Source organism: Cydia fagiglandana, chromosome 6 (assembly GCF_963556715.1).
Source record: "Cydia fagiglandana chromosome 6, ilCydFagi1.1, whole genome shotgun sequence".
NCBI lineage: Eukaryota > Metazoa > Arthropoda > Insecta > Lepidoptera > Tortricidae > Cydia > Cydia fagiglandana.
Window position 1 is genome coordinate 16,308,395 of NC_085937.1, and position 24,322 is coordinate 16,332,716.

A 24,322-nucleotide genomic window follows, 5' to 3' on the forward strand; every position below is an offset into this window, starting at 1 on the left:
TTATAATATCTTTTAATATAAGTGATAGTTTTAAGCCTTTTAAGGTAACTGTTTCTGAACGCAACCTTAATTGACCGAATGTTTCTATTATTTTATCCATTCACTGGTTCACTCACTCTCTTCTTTCCTCAACCCATACCTAGTTAACAACGCTCTGTGTAAAATTAATTATTTTAATGAAAATACATACTTTTCATTTATAAAAAGTGTTTTTACTTCATACCACAACATAAATGGTGCCGAAACAAGTGAAGTTCGATTAAAAGTTACGATATTTCAAGAAAGTTGTCGCCGCGTGTGAAGTGCCGGTCGAACTTAAAAAACTCTCATCGAGCGAAGATATCACCGAAATATTATCGCCAAGTCGCGCCTCAAGCAAACGAGAAGGTTTTCAGTGATATTTCGAAGCCGCAGCATCAGTTTGAGCAAATTCAAGTTTCGACGCGACCAAGCCCATTTCTCGGAATTCAACTTCAATCGTTAGCCATTTTGATGAATTCAAGGACAAACCGAAAAGGAACGGAATGACAATTTTGGAGCCAAGTTCGGGCCGTTCACTCAAACTTCGTGAAACGTCATTCGAATCTGACATCCGCTGTCAATGTCATAATTGACATTAGACTTCATTCTTCAACTTCGTTTACAAAACATTGAACATCAAAATGAGAAGCAAAGAAATAAAGAAACTTAATGCGCAAATCGCGTGGTGTAAAGGATTTACAACTAAAATAGAGAAACTTTTAAACGAACCGGACAATCCTTTGGATCAAGAATCAGCAATAATCAGATTAGAACAAACTGAAGCAAACTTCAAAAAATACAATGACTTAACTCTGGAGCTAGCCATATTAACAGAAAAGGATTCATCTGAAGACTTTGAAGACCACGATGAACACGAGGAGAGAACCATAAAAGTCATCTCACAATTACGGAAGATAACCTCAAAAGCGCCCACAACCAATACGTCGTCGGCATCGTCGAAAACAAAAGGAGAAGATGCGGACGTAACCAGTCATCATGGTGGAGTGCGGTTGCCGGAGATCGACATCCCCACGTACGACGGGAAGGATTACACAAAATACGTCGCGTTCATCGAGCTCTTCGACGCGATAATAGACTCCAGTGACAAGTTAAAACAAGTGCAAAAACTATACTACTTGAAAAAATACCTTAAAGGTGAAGCATTAGCGTTAATTGAAGGTCTTCCATTAACCTGCGAATCATATGTTAAAGCCAGAGAGCTAATTAAATTGCGGTATGACAATAAATTTCTGGTAATAAACAATCATATCCAGGCTATAATAGATAGCACACCCATTGTAAAAGGTACTGCAAGCAACCTGCGAGACGTGGTAGCCAATACTCGTCAACATCTAGGAGCCCTTAAGGCACTGGGTCAGCCAATAGAGCAATGGGACTTAATTGTACTAACCATTATCTTAAAAAAGGTGGATCAGTTTTCATGCAGAGCCTATCATCAAGAAAGGGACAGTGACAAGATGCCAAATCTCGAAGACTTCTTGTCATTTCTGGAGAGGAGAGCCAGCAGCTTTGAAGAAAGCCAACAAAGCGAAGGTAAGTCGCATACATATCAAACTAAAAGTGCTAAAGTGTGTAATGTGGCCAATATATCAGTACCTTCATGCTTATGTTGCAAAGCAACATCACACAAACTGTTTTGTTGCCCAATATTTGCAGCACAATCACCCAATGAAAGACAGGAGCTTGCTGCCAAACACAAATTATGTAACATATGTTTAGGTATGCACAAAAATAAATGTAAATTTCATTTCAAATGCTCCACATGTCAAAGTAAAGCTCACAACACATTGTTGCATAATGAACCTGAGCCAAAAGTTACCAGTTGCCATGTTAACTCAACAAATGCTGTCGTTACTGATCTATTGCCCACCGTTAAGGTCAAAGTATTAGGGCCAGACGGTAAATCCTATATTACAGCTAGAGGTTTGATTGATTGTGGCAGCCAAGTTTCTTTCATGACAAATAGTCTTGCCAAAGCATTGAATTTGCAGCCAATAAGTAAAAACCTCAACATTTCAGCTCTACAGTGTCAATCTAATCAAACATCAAAAGCTGTAAATGCCAAATTTGAGTCGCTGCATTCAAATTACAGCTTGCAAGTAACATGTTCACTGGTGGACAAAATCACAACACAATTGCCAGAAAACAAAATAGATGCAAGTAAATTCACTATACCAAATTCTGTTGTACTAGCAGACAATGAATGGTCAATTCCAGGTGATATTTCATTCTTGTTTTCTGCCAGCATATTTTGCAAAATATTATTGCCCAGCAAAACCAAAATCTCAAATACTAAACTTTACCTCATCGGTACAGAATTTGGTACAGTCATATCTGGCGATACTCCATGTTATAATGGAGCAACAACCTGCCATCATGTTTCATTGCATGTGGCCACCCATGAGGCCAATAATAATATTGAGCACCTCCTAACAAAGTTTTGGGAAACAGAAATTGTTCCTGAAATGAAATCGGAGGTTACAGCAAAGCAGGACTCCTGTGAAGCCGAGTTTCAACACTCGGTACAATTAATTGATAACAAGTTTCAGGTGTCTCTTCCCCTTGCTCAGCCCATGGATCAACTGAATTTAGGCAATACCTTTCCAATTGCATTCAAAACCCTTAATTGCATAGAAAAACGATTAAAAAAGGACCAAATTTTGCACGAAAGGTACAAAGAATTTATAAATAAATATATAGAGCTTGGTCATGCTAAGGTGCTGCCCCTAACTAACTCTAATAAGCAACAATTGTATTTCATGCAACATTTACCTGTCATCAGAGAGGACAGAAAAACAAATAAAGTTAGAGTAGTTTTCAATGGAAATACTAGGGCAGGCAAAGAACACAACAGTCTTAGCGATATGTTACTAAATGGCCCTAAAGTTCAAAAAGACCTGTTTGATATATTGATATCATTCAGAGTTCACAAATATGTAATGATGGCTGACATCCAAAATATGTACAGAGCCATAAGAATAGACCCCAAGTTTCATCACTTGCAAAATATCTTATGGCGCAATAACAACAATGAACTAATTATCATTCAATTACAGACCGTGACCTACGGGCAAAAAAGTTCGAGTTTCCTGGCAACAAGATGTCTAGAGGAGCTGGCGACAAGGTATGAGGCAGAGCTTCCTAAAGCAGCAGAGGTGGTCCGCACTGCAATGTATGTGGATGATGCACTCTTCGGAGCAGACTCCATCAAGGATGCATTGGAGGTAAGAGACCAATTTACTAACTTGCTGTCTCATGCAGATTTCAATCTGCACAAATGGGCAGCCAATGATCCCGAACTGCTAACTGATATCTCTCCTGAATCTTGCTATGCTGATGATCACCAGCTCTCAATGAAAACTGATCTCAAAGCCTTAGGCATGGTATTCAATCCCAATCAAGATGTTTTCAAAATTAACTATCCCAACAAAGACATACAACATTGGGACAAGCGCTCAATCCTTAGTTTCATTGGGTCCTTTTTTGATCCCTTAGGGCTGGCAGGGCCTATAGTAGTTAGGGCAAAACAATTTCTACAGGATCTTTGGAGGCAAAATTTGGACTGGACTTCTCCAATACCAGAGGAATTCTTAAGCAAATGGATTAAATTTCACAAAGAAATATTGGAGAAGCCAACTATACAAATAAAAAGGTTAGTAATGCCTACCAAGGATCAAGTAGAAATCATAGGGTTTTGTGATGCCTCGGCCAAATCTTATGGGGCATGCATATATGTAAGAACTTTTCAGAATGGAAAGGCTACCATGAACCTGCTATGCAGCAAATCAAAAATAGCCCCGATCAAAAATGAACTCACAATTCCAAAATTAGAATTGAACGCAGCGGTGTTGCTTGCAAAGTTATTTGACAAGATAAAACAAATTTTGACCAATATACAAATAACTGATATGTACTTACTATCTGACTCAAAGGTAACTTTATGTTGGATAAAGTCAAAAAAAGAATTACCTGTTTATGTCAAAAATAGAGTACAGATAATACATAATTTATCTAGTAATTGTATTTGGAGCCATATTGGTGGAGCAACCAACCCGGCTGATACCTTATCTAGAGGGTGCAGTCCTCTTGACCTCGCAAAAAATGACTTGTGGTGGCATGGCCCAAGTGACTTTCTGGACTCTAACTACCATCCCCAGCCATTCACAGTCACAAACAGCTCAGAAAACATCAATGAGACTGTCAGCAGCCATCTGGCCTGTTTGATTGCTACACCAAATGAGCCAGAACTATTAAAAAAATACTCATCATGGATAAAGTTACAAAGAGTAGTTGCTTGGATTTTGAGATTCTATAATAATTGTAAAAATTCTAATAATAAAGATAATGGCAATCTCTCTGTAAGTGAAATCCAACAATCTAAATACAAAATTGTATCACTCTTGCAACATGAGTATTTTAAACAAGAAATACAATGTATAAAGAACAAGTTACCAATTAAGAGTAATTTAAAAAGCTTAGTTCCATTTTTAGATGCGAACAATGTACTAAGAGTGACAGGAAGATTGCAAAATGCAAATATCCCATATGCACAAAAGCATCCAATGATTTTGCCCAAAAAATGTTTTGTGACCAGTTTAATAATCCAATATGAGCACAAGTCCTTATTACATGGTGGTTTAAAAGATACAATGAGCAGTCTAGCTCAGACATACTGGATTATTAACTGCAATAAAGAAGTTTCTAAAATAATAGGAAAATGTGTCACTTGCTATAGATTTAAAGCTCAAGCTGCTTCTCAGCTTATGGGGTCATTGCCCTTCAACAGAGTAAATGAGGCAAAAGTATTTGATGTTATTGGTATAGATTATTGTGGTCCTTTTAGCATTAAACAATCTTCAATAAGAAGAAGCATTGTCACAAAGGCTTATGTCTGTGTATTCGTGTGCTTTGCCACAAAAGCCATCCACTTAGAATTAGTCTCAGACATGACCACCCCAGCATTCATTGCTGCATTAAAAAGATTTTCAGCAAGGCGTGGATATCCCTCAAAAATCTTTTGTGACAATGCCAAAACATTTATTGGAGCAGACAATTCTCTTAAAGAACTTTCAAATTTAAGCTCTAAAGAACATCAAGATTCTGTCATAGACTATGCAGTATCAAAAAATATTGACTTTAAATATATTCCTAGCTATTCACCTACATTTGGAGGCCTCTGGGAGGCAGCCGTGAAAAGCTCAAAAAAACATTTTAAGCGGGTCATAGGTAACAGTTTATTTACTTATGAAGAATTTAATAGTATCATAGTGACCACAGAAGGGATTCTTAACTCAAGACCAATAACGCAAATGTCTAGAGATCCCACAGACTTTACATACCTGACCCCGGGTCACTTTTTAATTCAAAGACCAATAAATGCCATTCCTGAGCCTGACATAACATCTATACCTCAAAATAGGTTACGTTTGTGGCGCCGTTGCACACAAATACATCAACATTTCTGGAAGGCTTGGCACAAACAGTATTTAAGTCTGTTGAATAACAGGCCTAAATGGCATAACTCACAACCTAACGTTGCATTAGATAACTTAGTGCTTCTTAGAGATTCTAGATGCAGTCCATTGCAGTGGCCAGTAGGCAGAATCACCAAGATTCATTATGGCGCTGACAAAAAAGCAAGGGTGGTAGACTTGAAGCTGCCTAATGGTAACATTACTAGTAGGGCCATAAACAAAATTAGTGTCTTACCTATTGAAATGTAAAATGCATGTTCATGATAACTTGATAATAATATCTATCATTCTGTTAAATTTAAATGTACGTGTTAATTATTTGAAACTTTGTAATCTGCATTGAAAAAATGTGTACCTAGCTTTTAATGTTTAAGAAAATAAGTCTTCAAAGTTTAATTTTGTTAGTCAAATGTAGTTATGCTTAAAACTTTAACAAATTTTATTTTTAAAATGAATATCTAATAATTAAAAACCTGATCTCTATTTGAAATTTGATCTCATGTACTTATAAGGTAAATGTAACTATAAACAACCAGGTAAATGCTACTGTAACTGACCTTTTATTATTTTTATAAAAGCATTCTTTACTTTGCTTATCTGTAATTCTGCATTAATATTAGTCCAGGGCTACATAAATTTAAGAAAAACTGTATAATGGTAAAACCATCCCCCCGGATTATGTTTCTGAACGCAACCTTAATTGACCGAATGTTTCTATTATTTTATCCATTCACTGGTTCACTCACTCTCTTCTTTCCTCAACCCATACCTAGTTAACAACGCTCTGTGTAAAATTAATTATTTTAATGAAAATACATACTTTTCATTTATAAAAAGTGTTTTTACTTCATACCACAACAGTAACTGAAGTGTAGATGTTGCCTTTGAGGAAAAATTAAAATAAATTAAATAAGTTACTCAAGTGTTAATACTGTTGAGAACAAAATTTCAGCATGAGATCTTAATGTTATTGGTAAAGATTAGAGCTGAGTAGCGAGTTAAAGATGTATGTAGGTATTTCATAATAAATAAATAAATAGTATATAAATAGTAGTAGTAGTTTTATAGTTATATAAATTATGTAATCTTGTCAACTCGTTTCTTTACATTACAGGTGCTAGGGGCTTTACAGAAAAATGTATATGTTTAATAAATATAATTTTGCTGTTAAATGATCTTAATTTAATGAATTTTTTTGTTGTCATTCTCAAATTTTACGTTAATTTTTAAATCAAAGTGTATGTCTGCATGTTGCGCATATGTGTACAAAATGGATCCAATTACTTGAGCAAACTGGCCGTGCACAGTGGTTGTTATTGCAGCGACCGCGCTACGCGGTGAGCTACGGCGTAGCGGTCTCGTAGCTCGTAGCGATCGGAACGTATTTATAGAATTATTGGAATTCCAGTGAAGTTATAGTGGTTTGAATTGAAATCACGGCCCGATTAGAACTTTAAAATACGTCAAACATTACGTCTAGATACGATGTGGATCAGACATGTCAGTATCAAAATAACGTTTCTTCAAACATAAACGTCACTTTTGACTCTGACATAGCCGATCCATATCGTATCTTTAGCTTTCTAGTCTAATTCTTAGTATCACAAAGTTCGAATCAGGCCGTCAGTGGTGATCGGACAACAATATATTTAATTTGCAAAACGGATTTCGCCTTGGAACCCAAAGTTAATTTAACATCATCAACCGATTGCATTTAAATTTAAAAGCGGTTCCATTATCTGTGTATTTAGATTTGGTTTCGCGTACTGTATCGATCCTCTTATGTACAGTTTTTCAAATTCTTTTGCGATAATTATGTTATCAGTTATTTATATTAGTTGCCTCTCTTACAAGTTATCCATGATTTTTCGCGACTCGTTCCAAGAGTTCCAGGAACTTATGTACTAAATATCATTTGATATTTCCGAATCACTTTTTGGTGAAGAAAATATTGAAAAACGTAAAGAAACTGGACAAATCCCAATAAAGCCTAGTTTTCCCTCTTGGTTGGAACTTTGGAAGGATATATGGCAGACGCTTTACAAAAAACTAGTGCCAGTGCAATTTTTCCCAAGTACGCTCTCTTCACGGCACTCTCTCTTCACGGCGCCTCTCCCCATTCTCTCTAAGCGTCCGAGCCACTGAAGGCTAGCCGTTTTGGTCTCTCCAATCTCACCATTAATGTTGGGTTCGGTCACCAGGTCTTTTATCTCTATGTATTACCTGTCTCTCCACCAACCAAACCAAACCAAATGGGAGACGCCCGATTGGACGTCCTAGGTACCTCTGGAACGACTTAGAAGCTCAAGACCTGCTCAACCTTGGCCATGGCGACTGGCGAGCTATCGCAAGACCAAGAGGCATGGCGTGTTCTGGTATCGGAGGCCAGGACTCACTTTGGGTCGTTACGTCACCGTAGTAAGTAAGTGGAATTCTTAGGATTAAGTAGATAAGTATTTAAGTTACCAGTAAAATTCTAGGCCAACGCTAGGAAGATGCTGGCCGCTTCTGTGCGGATACGATGGTCGTTCTTGTCTACGTGACAGCGTGATAAAACGGTGTCCGTCACTTTCTATCCCATGGTGTTAAAAAGTGACAGTTGTATTATCACGTGGATAAAGCTATCCATAATACGCCGGCAGATCTTTATTTAGTCTGATATCGCCGCCGATTTTAACCCACAAATATAAGTGATATTAAATGGAGAAGGATTATTATATGATATTCAGAGAGCTGTATAAAGTTATCGTAAACAAAACAGTCACTGAATCCTAAGCTTAGTTTATGAGTTTTATACTCAATGTAGTTAAAGTGTGCCATCAATCTTCGTCACGTGGTAAAATGTCATAGTGGGCCTCTCACAGATGTAAGGGGTCGGTTATACGGTCGGAATAAGCGCTCGATTAAACAGGAAAACAGGACTCTTTTTTTTAGCATCACAGAACGTCAACGTCATACGAACGTCGTTCTTATTATATCACCGTTAAACTGGATGATTTTGGGATCGTGATCCGCAATATCCAAAATGTATTGAGACGTTCAATTGTTCATACTGAACAAGGTTTCCGATGGGACCGATATGAAAATCGTGAAAAAAATATACTCCTGGATATATTTCGTCTACTTCAGGCTCTCAATTATTATTGAGACATTTCTTTTTGTTATGTTATTAGAGGAATAGTAGATGGTTTGACGCGTAGTCTGATACATTACTTTTGCTGCTGACTGTACAGCCGAAGTCAAATGACTTCCAAACAGACTTGTATGGAACTGTCAGCTAGACTGATCGTCTATCCAATGCCCTAAGGGCCAGTAAAGACAGACTGCAACACGACTGCTGTTTGTATGGAAACTGCACGCTGACATTGCAGTTGGCGTGCAGTCGGCGTGCTGATCCCATACAAACAGCAGTCGGGTTACAGTCCGTCTGTATCGGCCCTAATGTGGGCCTCATCTGGCTCAAACTAATGACATAAACCCTAACTTAGTTCATCCATTTGTAACCCCAATCACACCCTTTCACGGGAATTACACAATTACTGTATAATAACTCAAGTCAGTCCCGCAAAACTAATATAATGAACATACAGAGATGTGGGTAAGCACTTCCCCTTTTTCTCGTTATTATTTAAGTTCATCCGTTACGAGAATCCAATAATAAAACTTAATTTGCCTTGAGTATTAAGGAAAATTAGAAATTTTTTTATGTGTTTCAATGAATAAATGAAACATTTATATAATTTTAAAGATAGTAAAAAATATGATATCAGGATTACAGAGATTAGGGTAAGCAGTTCCCCTTTTTCTCGTTATTAAATAATTCCACCCATTAGGTAGTTGAATATTATGGAAAGTTCAAAACATTTTATAATGTATTTTAATGAATAAATGAAAAATTTTAATGTAACATCAGATTCAATAAGGGTTTTATTTAATAGCATTTTTAAAAACTTAACAACAAAACACTAAAACTTATAGGTAAATAAAAAAATTGCCCTAAGTCATGGTCCGTAGGTAGGGTGCCCAGAAGGCTGATGGCCGCATTGCCCCGCTGGACGGTAATGCGGATCCTTTGGGCAAAATAATACGCCAGCCCTCTGGTCACCGGAGGCTTCTATGAGGCGCTTTGACAGCTCCTCATAGATTCAATAAGATGTTAAATTCAAATATTAAGTTTAAAAAAGGTATTCGTCCAGTAACGAGACGTACCTACTTATTCAATAACAAACGAAACTTGTACATAATATATTCAGTCACAATACCTATTACGTTTAATGGATTCAATCTTCCATAATCGCATTTCGTCAGCAGTAGATTCGTATCGCCGAGAAGGGAGCAATTTAAATTACTTATCTCGCAAATTGAAATAGCTTTTTGATCTGAACGTTAATTTGTGTAGGTATGATTGCTTGTCAGCCACGATTTAATATGAGTGAGTAATCGATATACCTATAATGTACAGTCAGCAGCAATATTCGCTTAGAAGAAAGTGTTTTCGTAAGCGTGTCTTAGCTTAAACAAACCGTGATTTTGATAAAATAAAATAAAATATGTTGGAAATGCTTTTGAAATTTCACTTACAACAATGTATAAGGTTCCGAGGCAAGGATAAGCTTTGAAAGGTAATGCTCCAAGACCTGAAAACTACACGTCTATTTTCCTTTCTTTGAACAAAACGTACCTGCAATAAGATTGCAAGTATCTCGACTCGGGGTGAGCTTCGATTGCAAACGTGATTCCTTGTTTTCTAGAAATTGTGTAATGTTACCTAGTCGTACCTATCTACCAGAAATGAAAATGCTTTGTTGGTTTAATACCTAACTACTTTAATAAAGTTTAGCAAAAAAGTCAGTATGTCTCTCTCTGAAACAGCCTTGTTCAAAAGCAGGTACGTACTTAAACATTAATCTTCGCTTTTTTTATCGAAAGTTAATTCAAGTACATTATTTATTTATTTGTTTATTTTCTATCTACATAAGTAGTTCTTCTTGCAATAAATCTTTTTAAATAAGCTGTAATTTTAGAGTGCCGCATTATATTTATTATTGTAAACTAGGAGTATGTGAGGTGTACAATTAAAAGTATTGTATTGTAGGTATGTATTGTATATGTAGGTATAGGTATGTTTAAGGGTAACAAAGGGATCAGGGAAAACTTAACTTTGACAGGCTACAAATATGGCGAAGAAAAAAAAAGGGCGAGGGTTCGTAAATAGTAACGTCTACAGAATGGATAGTGAATAATTAATCATAATCAAACACGACATTGCTTTTCATTACATTCTCCGAGTTTGCTTGAGTGGCAACAACCCATCAATGTGCCCATTGATAAAATGCCAGTTGTTGTGTGGATGGCACTTCATTATCTACCCGTTACACCTCTACCACCGTTCCGTTCTACCTCTAAAATATATCTAGATGTTTATCGAGCCGTCCAATTACCGAAAGTCTACCTAAGAAACGCTGTCATATTCAGACGCAGGTTCATTCACAAAATCTGGCATAGAATTTCTTAGAAAAATATTTTTAGTTCACCGCAAGGTATTTTTGGTAGGTATATTCCAATTTTTCCCTCCACAAATTGGATAAACAACAATTATACAAATTAAAGTCAGGTTGCAGTCCGTCTGTTTCGGCCCTAATAGGCAGAGTGCCTCCAGTGCCAAGCCAATAATGTACTTACCTTTCCCGCACGTTACTGCTGTTAAGGCAGTTACGACCACCAACAACCGCGGCGCCGATAATTTTACCAATAATTGGATTAATCGCTGACGCCATTTTGGAAATATGGCTGAATAAAATAGATGACGCAAAGTTCCGTAGATTTCTAATTATAATATCTTCTAGAGTGCGCCATTTTGTTTTTGATTAGTTTTCCGGCTACAAAACAGTAAAAACAGACATTTTAAGACTTAGGTAATAATTGCAGTAAATTATTCTTTGACAAATATATGACTTTGTGTTCAAATAGGTACAAGGTACTTTACTTGCCATGAAATCGGGATTGTTCCATATCCCTATATTTTAGTAACTTGGACAATTCATTATTTCAATTAATCAGTCATAAATAAGTTTATTTAAATCAGAATAAAAACATTTCAGAATATTCTTTAGCTACGAGTAAATACGAGTATGTCAAAGTGTGAAAACAAATTATTGTCTTAAGTACTTATCTATAATAAAAATATGGAAATACAGAATTTACCAACCTATCGTATTAGGTATGTTCAAATCGTGTTCAACCTGTGCAATATTCAAAATCAAAATTTTGCTGCAGTTACAAATAGATATTGTGACGTTAGTTTGTCCACACAAAACTGAATGATATTTAGGTACACGGCGCCCAATCTTATGAGGCTGACTTTATGATGATTGGTAACACGTTAGACGATCAACAGAAACCAATAATATTTAGCTTAGTAACAAGTCTGACCAAAACGAAACTAAAAATATCTTGACTTCCAAGTAATTAAAGGTCCGTTTTCTCATTATCCAGCCATCACTCAACGTTTCCTAAAGAGCAAGAAGCGCCTTCAGAAAACTTGTACTCAGTTTAAAGCGGCGCTCAGGATAATTGCGCTCCTTCAATTAAAAAGCAGTAGGTATTTCCATAAATATTAGCCGGCTTATTTTTATGTTTATAGCCGTTTGCGTAAAACGGTGGATTTGCGTTCATTCCGTTACCAGACATGATTCACTGCGCGTTGCGTGTAGGTATTTAATATCCATTTTAAGACCGTTTTAAAACTATCAAAGTTACCCAATTTTTAACCGACTTCCAAATCCCAAAGGAGGAGGTTATCAATTCGGTTGTATGTTTTTTATTTTTTTATTTTTTTTCTTTTTTATGTTTGTTACTTCATATCTCCGTCATTACTGGACCGATTTTGAAAATTATTTTTTTGATTGAATGTATATGCATACAGATTGGTCCCGTTTCTGTCAAAACCCAGTTCTGATGATGGGTTCCATGAGGAATCGAGGGAACTCCTCAAATCTTAAAGGCATACATATAGTGATTTTTGGGTTTTTATCATCAAATCAAGCATATACATCCAAAAGAGTGACATTTGATGAAGTGGAACTGCTGATGATGATCAGAACGGAACTCCTCAACGACGCATAGTTCACGGTTGGCGATTTGTCCTCTTCGTTATGTTTGTTAAGCAAGTTCAGTTTTTAATGCATATTTTTGTCAAGCTCGAGTTCTGATGATGGGATCCATGAGGAATCGAGAGAACTCCTCAAATCTTAAAGGCATGCGTATAGAGATTTTTGTATTTACATCAGAAAATTAAGCATTTTCATTAAAAACTGTCGCATTTGATGAAGTGGAACTGCTGATGATAGTAGGGTAGATATGTATGTTCTGGGCCAGTTTAGGTATCTATGTCCCCCCCGCGGGGTGGGGGGGGAGGGGAGGGGAGGTTCCCCGCGGGGGAGGGGGGAGGGGGAGGGGGCGTGACCTTGAGGGGCATTGACCTTGAGGGGGGAGTGACCTTGACCTTGAGTGACCTTGACCCTGAGTGACCTTGACCTTGAGGGGGAGTGACCTTGAGGGGAGGGGAGGGGGACCTCGAGGGGGAGGGGGACCGGGAGGGGAGGGTGCCTAACGGGGTGAGGGGAGAGGGGAAGCGCCTCGGCGACACGTGAGCATTCAAGGTCAATGCCGCGGGTGGGGTGAGGGGTAGGGGGAGAGCGAGAGGGGAAGCGAACAAAATATGTGTGACAAGGACAAACGATAATAGCGCTTTCGCTGTTACTCCTACTGAAAGATACATGAGACTATCCCGTTCAGTCATTTCCCCCCACGCCTCATGCCAGATGCAGTTATATCCTAGAATCATGCGCTGCATCGGCCCGCAGGGTGTGATGCGGGGTGTGGCGGGGAAAGGGGAGACTCGCGCGCCCAGGTGTGCTCGTCAAGGCCACGACACTTGCGCACGGGGAAATGAATCAAGGTCTATTAAAAAACCTATACATTTCTTGTTTTTTGATTGGGAATGGGGAATTGCGCAATAATGTGGGGAATGGTCATGTGTGCGCCCTGCCTGAGGGCGACAGTATGTATGCGCAACGTTAGTTCTAAAATTTCCCCGCCAGAGGGCGACAGTATGTATGCTCAACGTTAGTTCCAAAACCATCCGCTATGAAATGAATAGATGTCTCCACTTTGTATGTGAGTTTGAATTCTGCCAGCCCCGCCAGAGGGCGACAGTATGTATGCGCAACGTTAGTTCCAAAACTGCAGTATCAGAGGAGAAACGCAAAAAGTGACGGGGTGGTCTCCAGTGGCGAAGGTCGGATTCGAACCGGCGCATCTTTAGCTAACCGGGGCTATCATCACCACACACTGTATGAACCTCTAGGCCACCCCGTCACGGTAGGACCAGCCTCAATTTCTCGACTACATTCTCATAATTTCTCGGGGATATGCTAAAGTAGCGTGTTTGTGGACTGTTATACAATGTATTCTAGAAGTCATGGAATAGAATAAATATGACGTCATCCGATTTCTCAACTATATCTCATTGCGCAAGTAAATGGCTGCATTTGACATCGCTCGACAGAGATTGTTCATCACTGAAAGTTGAGGTAAGTATATATTTATTTTTTACAAAACATTGTACTTAGTTTTCTTTACTGGGTTCACACGTTTCTTTGCCATAATCACCTCGCCCCCTACACCCCGCCCCCTTCCCCCTGCCCCCTACACCTCGCCCCCTACACCCTGCCCCCTACCCCTTATACCCTGCCCCCTGCTCCTACACCCCGCTCTCCTATGCCGCGCTCCCTACACCCCGCACTCCTATGTCCCCGCTCCCCCCCACCGGGTTTATAAAAGAGCATGTTCAGCCATAATAAACAGTCATTTTAACACATTCTCACTAGAGTGTCACTACAATTATCGTGTTGAAATAATATTCTACAACAATGGATCCACAAGCTTCATCACATACCAAATGTAAGTTTATTTTCAAGTATAGTTGTATCATACTAATTTTTTTGAGTATATGAACTCTGTTCTGTCTTTGTAATTAAAAAATTCTCAATTAGAAACACTTTTTGCTTACTTTTAATATAAACAATAACAATATTTTTATTACATCTTCCCCAGCTGACATTAACAGTACCATCACCGCTTGGTGCTGCCAGTGCTGGTTGTCCACGACCACAGCTCCACTTCACACTCACCACCCGCACAACCGATGGCAACAGCGAAAGCACAAGACGACGGGGGCAAGGAAAAACACACCAATCCCTTGTACTACGGCCACGAGAGCGATTCCAGCAACAAAGTGAAATCTTTTCATCAACAATGTAAAAACGAGTGGATGGAAGCGTTCCAAAAGAATACATTGATTAATAGATGGCGCGTGCCCATGCCATTACACTCGTTTAGAGCAGAAGTGGCGAGATTGTTGAAAAGTTTATATGTCGAAGGTCACCGTGACGATTGTCATATTTACCGTTTAATTGTAATGTGGGACGATTTAAACGATGAAGCGGAAGAAATAGTGGGAGACGCCCAAATCAATTTTCAAGACTGGATTGACTTGTTAGGTGGTGTTACAGCGGAACTTTTTTCACGCGCAGTGTGCAATGCGGAATCTTTTACATATTTAATTAATGTCATATTTTGTGTGGTAGGTCCAAACATAATAGATTCTGGTGATTATTAATGATGGTGTATTTTTGTTTCCTTTTCATTGTTTACTTTTAAATTGCTAGCTCACTGCACATGTATTATAATTGTACACGTATAGGTATACTAATAATAATTAATAACAATAAATATATATAATTATACTGAATATAGAGATGTTTTATTGATTGAAACCTCATTGATTTAGAGTAGATAAATATTTATTGAACATAATAATAGTTAGACAATGTTATCTTTATCTATCCAACTTTTTTCATTTAAGCCGAGCCATTTTACATACACTTTATTTCCACGACGTTTCAACACTTTTTCCACTAGATAAATGTCATGGTGTTTAGTTTTCTGCAACTCTTGTTCATAGAAACATCCAGAGATGGGTTGGTGATTAGCGTCTTGAAGTAAATATGTCACTGGATTAGTAGTTTGCACTCTAGTTATTGTAAATATCTCCGTAGTCCAATTGCCGGTGTAGCCTTTGGCGAAGGTGGATTTATATTTACTAATTCTCACGTGTTGACCCACCTTGAACTTGGCCCGTGGTTTAATTTTAATGTTATTGTAGACTTTATGTAACAACTGTTTAGAGTTGTTTTTATTCACACTCGCCGGCGCCATACCGATAGTACGATGCGGTTTGTTATTGTAATAATGCTCCACTTGGCTTATCAGTTGTACCCATGTGTAAGAACCATGCAAACTAAATTGTTTCCAAATCCAATGTTTTAAGGTTCTAATTAGTCTTTCCACTATGGAAGCTTTCATGACGCTATAGGTAGAGTAGTGGTTGATATGATGACGTGTCATGAGCGATTTAAACTTGAGATTGAAGAATTCCTTGCCGTCATCTGACTGAATATTCTTGGGCCTTCTCCCGCCTTCACTCAAAATTTTGCTCATTGCCCTTGTAACATCGTCAGCGCTCTTGGATTTTAGCGGCTGCATCCAAGCGTATTTCGAAAAAGTATCAATGCACACTAGAATGTATTTATAGTTGTTATTATCCTTGGAGTACTTTTGCATATCAATCAGATCAATCTGCCATGTGTCATCGAGCCCCCTCTGAATGAATCGTCGACGTGGAAATGTCTTTCTCGCATACTTGTGTATCTCGTTGACTACTTGAGCCTTACTCATTTTTCTTCAATGCAATGCGCTTTCCTGGAACTGTTGCCGCTGTCGATGGTGGTGTTTGAGGTTGTGACGGAGTTGGCGCAGTAATTCTTTCTGATAATTTTTCAAGCTTTACCCGTAAATCTTTTATATCTTTAATATTCGCCTTTAGCTTTGTGTTTAAAAATACTACTTGTTCATCTAGTTCAGCTCTACAGATGGCATCAGTTTTGAGGAAAAACTTGTGAATTCCTGCCACCCGTCTATTTTCAAAATTGACTAAATCTCGTTCCACTTTTATGTCGTCGCGGATTGTAGATTCGCTGCCCAAGTATTGTCCAAACTTGTTAAGAGGCATTGTGAAAGTGAGCGATGGAGGGAGCCTTCATCAGTATTTATAACAAGGTAACCAGGGGAAAACAGATCGGTTTTATCGGAAAACAGCTTTTAAAACAACAAACAGAAGCGGGTCTGTTTTCTTACTTTAAAATTATACCGCTCACAGTCAGTTCCTCAACGATTGCATTGATCTCGTTCGAATGAGAGGTGTTGCCAGCGTTTTGTGATGCTATCAAAAGCTGTAAACGGCTCACCAGCTCGTTCGGGTCATCCCAATAGATGTAATCGGTTTTTGGGTAAAACGTTTTAGTTGTTAATATATCTCTTTTACCAGAGTTCAAACATCCACCTTCTTTATGTTTCTTTGATTCTTGTGGTTGTTTAATGTAGCGCAGATACTTTAAACTTCTATCTCCACTCAATTGGCCGTTGGGTGAGAATCCTCTACGATGAGCGTTTGTCATGTCTAAAATCTTATTGTAATCATCTACATCTTTTTTCAAAATTACATTCTTGTTTGGTATTCGTTTAAAGATAAGTTCCAACAGTCCAGGAGTCATGTTGAATCGTGAATCTTTAATATACAACACGTCATCAATGATTCTAACTCGACTATTACCAATATGCATTTTATCATCCTCGAGATAAACACCAAATGGTATCTTTGGTGTTTTAACAAGATGTTTAATATATTTATTTTGTAGATCATCAATACTACTATTACCACCTTCATCAATTTCAAGAGCCGATTTCATATCTTCATCATCATCGCTAAGCTCTTCATCTCCCTCTGTTTTTTTCTCTTCATCTCCCTCTGTTTTTTTCTCTTCATCGTCATCATCATCATCATCATCATCATCATCATCGTCATAATCATTAGAATCAACATCATCATCATTATCAATCTGGTGTGTTTTTGTTAAAGGATGATTACTCCACTTGATCAGTTTACTATTGGGTTCTTCGGTTTTGATCAGATATTTCCTTTTACGTGAACGTTGTGGCAATGGTGTGGAGGTTTTTATCAAGGGGCCATGAGGTTTATTCATAACTGCTGGTTTAGCATTGTCATCGTCATCATGATTCTTATTACCCTTGGATTCCAAAGCTTTATTCATTAAAACATTGAGCGGTTTTGTGATTGGTTCAAAGGTTTGCGCTAGCGAAGTGTCAAGCGATGTCTTATCTGCTCGCAACGCCTTTACTTTTCTCTTTACACTCTCAATTGAATTTACGAGTTTCCGTTTCAACTTTTTATTACCAAACATGTTTGCTTTTGTTATTTTAGATAAAGAGGTTGTTCCTCAGTAGCTGACAACATAAAACTGATGATAAACCGGAGATGACACTAAATTTTATACAATAATGTAAACGTCAAATCCTTTACGATATCGACCCTTGTTAATGTCTCTCTCCTTGTCGATTGTTAAAAAAGTGTACTTTTTCTGCCAACACTCGCGACAAATTCCCTTAAACATTTCCCAACTCATGTCGGTGTTCACGTGATCGTCATAGGCATGTTTTAAATTCAACTCGTCCTGTTTGAATAGCAATTAGATATGAGCGCCGCGCCGGCGCGCCGCCGCCGCCGACAAAATTTTCGCGCCGCCGCCGCCGATACTAGGCTATCGGCGTGGCATCGGCGTGACCTTGTTAGATAATACTACTTTCAGAATCAGATAATATATATTTTATCTAGTTTAAATCGTTAACGGGCCAGTCTTAATAGCTTATAGACATTCAAAAGGTATTTTAGGTCCATATAATTCAAAAATATCGATGGAAAATTCAAACTTTTTTGTTTGGTAACCGCGCTACTAATGTTAGGGCAACGAAATGACTAATTTTGCCAGCTGGCTAGCTCATCCGTCATTCACCGCTAATAGCATTCACAGCAAATAATTGCAAGCATGGTTGAATGTGTTTAAAAGCTGTAAAGGGGGGTTCATTTCAGATATTAAGTGCTTTCACGCCCAAAGGTGGCCATTGGCCGCTATCTGAACCTCCAAGTTTTCGGCCCTATTTGGAGCCTAAATGTTGGTTCTTCTCCGATCTTAGCTCCAGGTCTTTAACACTATGGCCTCGGTCTTTATCGGCCTTCGAACTTACTTACACTGGACTAATAGTTCAATTCCAAGCACTGCTCTCTTGCAGCTTGGCCTTCGGCCTCGCACAGAAGCGCGCCGTAGTCGGCGCTCCGCGCATTCGGCCGTCAGCCAAGCTCACACTTGGTGTTTGATTCTAAGCTGTAAGCTTACCTGCAGCTCAGCATCTGGCCTCGCATGGGAAGGTGCCGGAATCAGGTCTTCGGTGTTAGGTGGATCTCGGCCTTGGGCCTCACTTTTTGACATAATTCGGTTTGTTGGGTCGATATTGGTTAATGATGGAGCTTAATTTTCCTCACTCCGGCTCTTTGGACTGTCGACCAGACGTTGCCCTGATACAGTCAATCCGCTACTTTTTAGTTAGCACAAAAGATAAGGGCTACGCAAAGATCTTCCGGCCAGGACCTCGCCAAGGTTAAGACTGCCTCTGATGCTGCGCGATATCGTTTATACTATATAAAAAAAATCGTCCCTTTATTCAATACATTTTGCTTGAAATTGAAAAATGCACTTATTTTACCACTTTCTTACAGCAAAAACATGTATTTTCGGTAAAATTTTGGTTTGAATTATTTTTTCATTAATCAAAGGTGTTTCAAGGCCACGCCGCCGATTCGCCGCCGCCGCCGACCGATTTTGACCGGCGCGCCGCCGCCGGCTAAATGCCTATCGGCGCTCATATCTAATAGCAATATAAGATTGACATTGTCACGTACCAACTGTTTAGGTATCCTACTATATGTCTGACACAAGTAGAAACAATCCAACCAACGATGCCGTCCCATTGCAAAGTACTGACGAATGGCATCTTGATCTTCCAAAGCCACATCATCGAATACAATGACGCTGTCCTCGGCGGCTTCCTCCGGTGGGACGACTTGACTCTTATCATTGTACGTGTGAAACGGAATGTCACCCGCTTGCTCTAAAACTGTACTCAGAAACTGGTATTTGGGTTGATTCAATGATTTCGAATAAAGATAAACATTATGAAACTTTACACCGTTCGGATGTAAGAGCAGAGTCAATAGAACATTTGTCTTGCCACAGTTGGAAGGTCCACAGATGAGACATCTAATGTTATTCGCCAGCAACGAGCCGTGTTTAAAGGAGCGATGAGTCACTGTTTGTTTCACATTATCATCCAGAACAACACTCCAATCTTTAATAGCGAGCGACGTGTTTTGTTTTTTAAGCTTCATTTCACTGTGACATATCAAATCATTAGGACGTGTATTTTATACTCACACATATACGCACCCAAATATTAAATATATATAGGCATACTTTATACTCACGTACACAGTCAAGTATAGGTATTTGAGATGATAACACACACTGGTGGGGTTAGTGTTAAACATAACCCCAAACTACGTAGACGTAGACAGCAGACTCACATAAGCGGTGGTGGTATTATAAATAGTTTAATTAATAATCTACCATTCGAAGCGCACATACCCGGTTACAATTATTGCGGTCCCGGTACTAGATTGAAGGAGAGATTGGCTCGCAACGATCCAGGTGTGAATCCGCTCGACGAAGCTTGTAAATTACACGATATTGCCTACTCGCGTGACAAGTCATTGGAGGGACGTCATCAAGCAGATTTACAATTGGCCAAAGCTGCTGAAAATCGTTGGCGTGGTCACAATCCAATTGGTGAACGCATTGCCGCGTTAGCGGTAGATAAGATTATGAAGTATAAAGTTAAACACGGTATGGGCATGGTCCCCATATCAAAAGTCATAAAAGCAAGTCGTGACGCTGTAAAAAAACACATTGAGAAAAGGAAGGATACAACTGCTAATAAACTACTCAAAGTGGGCGTAAAAGCGGCAAAACATTTTGTTAAAGGGAAAATTGTCAACGGACATCAGAAACAGCGAGTCATCCCAATACCTAAGAGAGGCGGTTTCCTACCGGCTTTGATACCGCTACTGGGTGCATTAGCCGCCACGGGAACTTTGGCTGGTGGTGTTACCACTGCTGCTAAAAATATTTATGAAATGGTAAAGAATAGAAATAATAATAATACCGAAAGCAAGATTGTAGGTAGAGGTTTATATTTAGCACCTTATAAACGTGGAATGGGACTCTACATTACACCGGCTAATGGAACAGTAGCGGCAGCAACTGCAAGATTGATGAAGAAAAAAAAAAAACAAGAAAATAAATTTACCTCCAATGGATAAAGCTCTCACCGATTTGGACAGGCAGACAGGAGATTTGCACGTAGAGAGAAAATCCCCTACTTTAGAGGTGTTTTCATGCGAGATAATCTCCCAAAGAATCCTCACTATTATGTGTTAAATTTGGGATTGGTGTCTAAAGGAAACGCCCGTTCGGTTGACAGATTTATTCCAACTGACCATCGCATGATTATGCATCTACCTACATATAAGTAACCATACATAACACCTCCACCTTTAATTTATACAAATGAACACTAATCCTATGTATGCTTATAGCTACACTTAGGGCGCATTACAGAATCGCAGTTTACTAAAACTTAGTCTTGCCTTGCACGACCCTATAACAAGTATAACGGTACCTATTGATAAGGTAAACATTTTAATAATGAAATGTAAACTATTTTATTACATAAGCGATAGCTACCGTTACCTTATACATACATTAGTTGCTAAAGTAAGAAATATTATAAATTCAATCTCAGTGACTTACTAACTAAGTATAACAAGTACCCAAGAGGAATTTATATAATAATAGTTAGGTATCCAATTATGTAACGTAACACCTGGTAATCTTAAACACTAATTAATCCTTATCTATTATTACTGATAACAAAGAGATCTTCAAACCCGAATCTGAACGGGGGCTTGCGGGTTCTAGGTACCCTGGGCGCATTGACAGGACTGTCAGCAACCAATTGGGCCCCAGAACTAGCTGATGGATCAGGCGACTTATTGGGCGTTCCACCGGTACATGGAGCCGCTGTGTGCGCAGTTGGGGACGCAGCCGACACCACCGCTACGGCCTCGGCGCTACGCTCACGCTTGTGCTCACCGCCACTGCTAGGAGGGCTCATCTCGTCAATCGGCTCCCCAACGTCCGACCGGGCAACCGACTCGTCACTACCAGGAAACACCAGCGAGTTGCGCTTAGCTACACTACCTCCCCCGTTATTTAGCGTTACCCTCCTGCTCTTCAATTGGTCAATATGCCTATGAATCCCGGTTCCATTGTCAGTGTCTACCATATAATCAGTATCTCCGCGCCTATCTCGCACCGTGCCTGGCATCCATTTATCGTCACCGCGATATTGTCGTACCCAGACGGGATCGCCGGCGTGGAGCTCGCGTTCGACGCCGCCTGCCGCGCGCCGCTGTCGCTCCTGTGCCGCTCGGACATGATCCCCACGATCCGGTCTTAAGCAATCTAACCTAGTTCGTAGCGAACGTCCCTGTAAAAGTTTCGCAGGACTCTCCCCTGTCGTGGTGTGTTCGGTATTTCGATATTGCAAAAGAAACCTACATAGTGCGGTCTCCGTATCTAAATTTTCTCTAAAAGATTTTATAATTACCGCTTTGCATATTTTTACTGCGCTCTCGGCCGCTCCGTTGGAAGCCGGGTGGTACGGCGCCGAGAGTACTTGATCTACGCCATTAGATGAAAGGAAATTTTTAAATTCTGTACTCGAATACGGAGGCCCATTGTCACTAACAACTTGCTTCGGAATGCCGAACCTAGACCATAATTCCCTAAGCACACGTATTACCGCAGCCGCCGAAGTGCCATTCATCCTTATAGCCTCGATCCACTTTGAGTAGGCATCTACGACGATTAGATATGTTTTTCCCCGGACCGGACCGAGGAAATCGAGGTGTATCCTAGTCCACGGCCTGTCCGGCCACGCCCACAAGCGCGGCGCGTGCGCCGGCGGCGCGCTGGACGCGGCGGCGCACACGCCGCACTCGCGGCATTGCGCCTCGATGGCCTCGTCAAGTCCGGGCCACCATACGTAGCCCCGCGCCAAGCTTTTTGTCTTCACAATCCCCATGTGAGCCTCATGAAGTTCCTTTAATACTTTGTCCCTACATGATATTGGAATGACCACTCGGTGACCCCATAAGATACAACCTAATTCCGTATATAATTCGTTTTTCCTATTAAAGTAAGGATTTAACTCTCTAATTTCGCATTCGGCCGGCCAACCGTCTTTAATGTAACCTAAAACTCTGCTTAAAATCGGATCCGAGGCCGTTGAAGTTTTCAATTTGTTATAATCTAACAATAAAGCATCCGCGGCAAAATGCAAATAGGTCTGTTCAGGTATCTGGCCCGCCTCCTCCACCGCTTCATCTTTGTAGGATTTAATTAACCTAGAAAGAGCGTCCGCCGTATTTTTCTCGGTCGAAATGTACTCGATATCGAAATCGTAAGCTGAAAGCACTATCGCCCAACGCTGTAGTCGGCTCGCGGCGGTAACCGGCACTCCGCTGTTTGGGCCAAAAATACTCACCAGCGGCTTGTGGTCTGTACGCAGTGTAAACCTACGACCATAAAGGTATTGGTGAAACTTACTCACGGCGAACACGATTGCTAGTGCCTCCTTATGAATCTGACTGTAGTGCAACTCGTGTGCAGTTAGCGACCGCGAGGCATAGGCCACGACGCGCTCGGTGCCGTCGGGCGCGCGCCGGGCTAGCACGGCTCCAAGGCCGTGCGAACTCGCGTCACAGGTAACAACCGATTGCTGTGAAATATCAAAATGCACTAGCACGTCCGTGCTGACCAGTAACCTCTTAACCTGTCTAAAAGCTGCCTCCTGCTCCTTACCCCAACGCCAATGTACCCCTTTTTTTACTAGCTGGTACAGTGGATGCAAATATGAACTTAAGTTGCGAACGAACTTACCATAAAAATTTACCATTCCTAAAAACGAACGCAATTCGGCTACGTTTTTGGGAGCACTCATTTCTACTATGGGTTTTATTTTATCTGGGTCTACACTCACGCCCTGCTTATCGACCTTGAATCCCAGAAAAGTAACTTTGTCCGCTAGGAATACGCATTTACTTTTTTTTAATTTTAACCCACAATTTTCCAATCTACTAAATACCTCATTTATTGTTTTTATATGCGCGTCTAAGTCCGACCCTGTAATTAATATATCATCTAAGAAATTAAGTACGTTCGGGATTCCCTGCAGAACAGATTGCATCATTTTTTGGAAAATCCCTGGGCTGGACGAGAGCCCGTACACTAATCGATTGTATTTAAATAATCCGCGGTGCGTATTTATCACCGTATAACACTTTGACGCTTCGTCTAATTCATACTGATTATAGGCATGCGATAAATCTAACTTCGTAAAATATGTGTTGTTGCTTAAATTTGTAAACAAGTCCTCAATTTTTGGAACCGGGTACCTATCGACCAATAACGCTTTATTCAAGGTAATCTTATAATCAGCGCATACCCTTATACCGCCGTCCGCTTTCCTGGCAATGACAAGAGGAGTGGCCCAGTCGGAGTGGTCGACGGGCTCGATGACGCCAGCCGCCAGCATGGCGTCCAGCTCGGCGTCGAGGCGCGCGCGCAGCGCGTACGGCAGGGGCCGCGCGC

General features: G+C 39.9%; 2 protein-coding genes across 3 annotated transcripts; one reads left to right on the forward strand and one right to left on the reverse strand.

The window, feature by feature from the left end:
• The first annotated feature begins 494 nt into the window (after positions 1-494).
• On the forward strand, positions 495-6,319 carry LOC134665355 (uncharacterized). 2 transcript variants are annotated; one of them, XM_063522287.1, is made up of 2 exons: positions 495-1,575; positions 3,099-6,316. In XM_063522287.1, exons 1-2 carry the CDS (start codon positions 663-665, stop codon positions 3,170-3,172), a joined length of 987 nt encoding a protein of 328 aa, XP_063378357.1. In that variant the 5' UTR covers positions 495-662; the 3' UTR covers positions 3,173-6,316. The 2 variants fall into 2 exon arrangements, with proteins under 2 accessions (XP_063378357.1, XP_063378356.1); XM_063522286.1 differs by having other exon boundaries at positions 982-1,575; positions 3,099-6,319.
• Positions 6,320-21,518: 15,199 nt separating this feature from the next.
• On the reverse strand, positions 21,519-24,266 carry LOC134665517 (uncharacterized protein K02A2.6-like). The gene is made up of 3 exons (XM_063522491.1): positions 24,177-24,266; positions 23,279-23,450; positions 21,519-22,834 (listed from the first exon to the last, which is right to left on the reverse strand). Exons 1-3 carry the CDS (start codon positions 24,264-24,266, stop codon positions 21,519-21,521), a joined length of 1,578 nt encoding a protein of 525 aa, XP_063378561.1.
• Between the last annotated feature and the right edge of the window lie 56 nt (positions 24,267-24,322).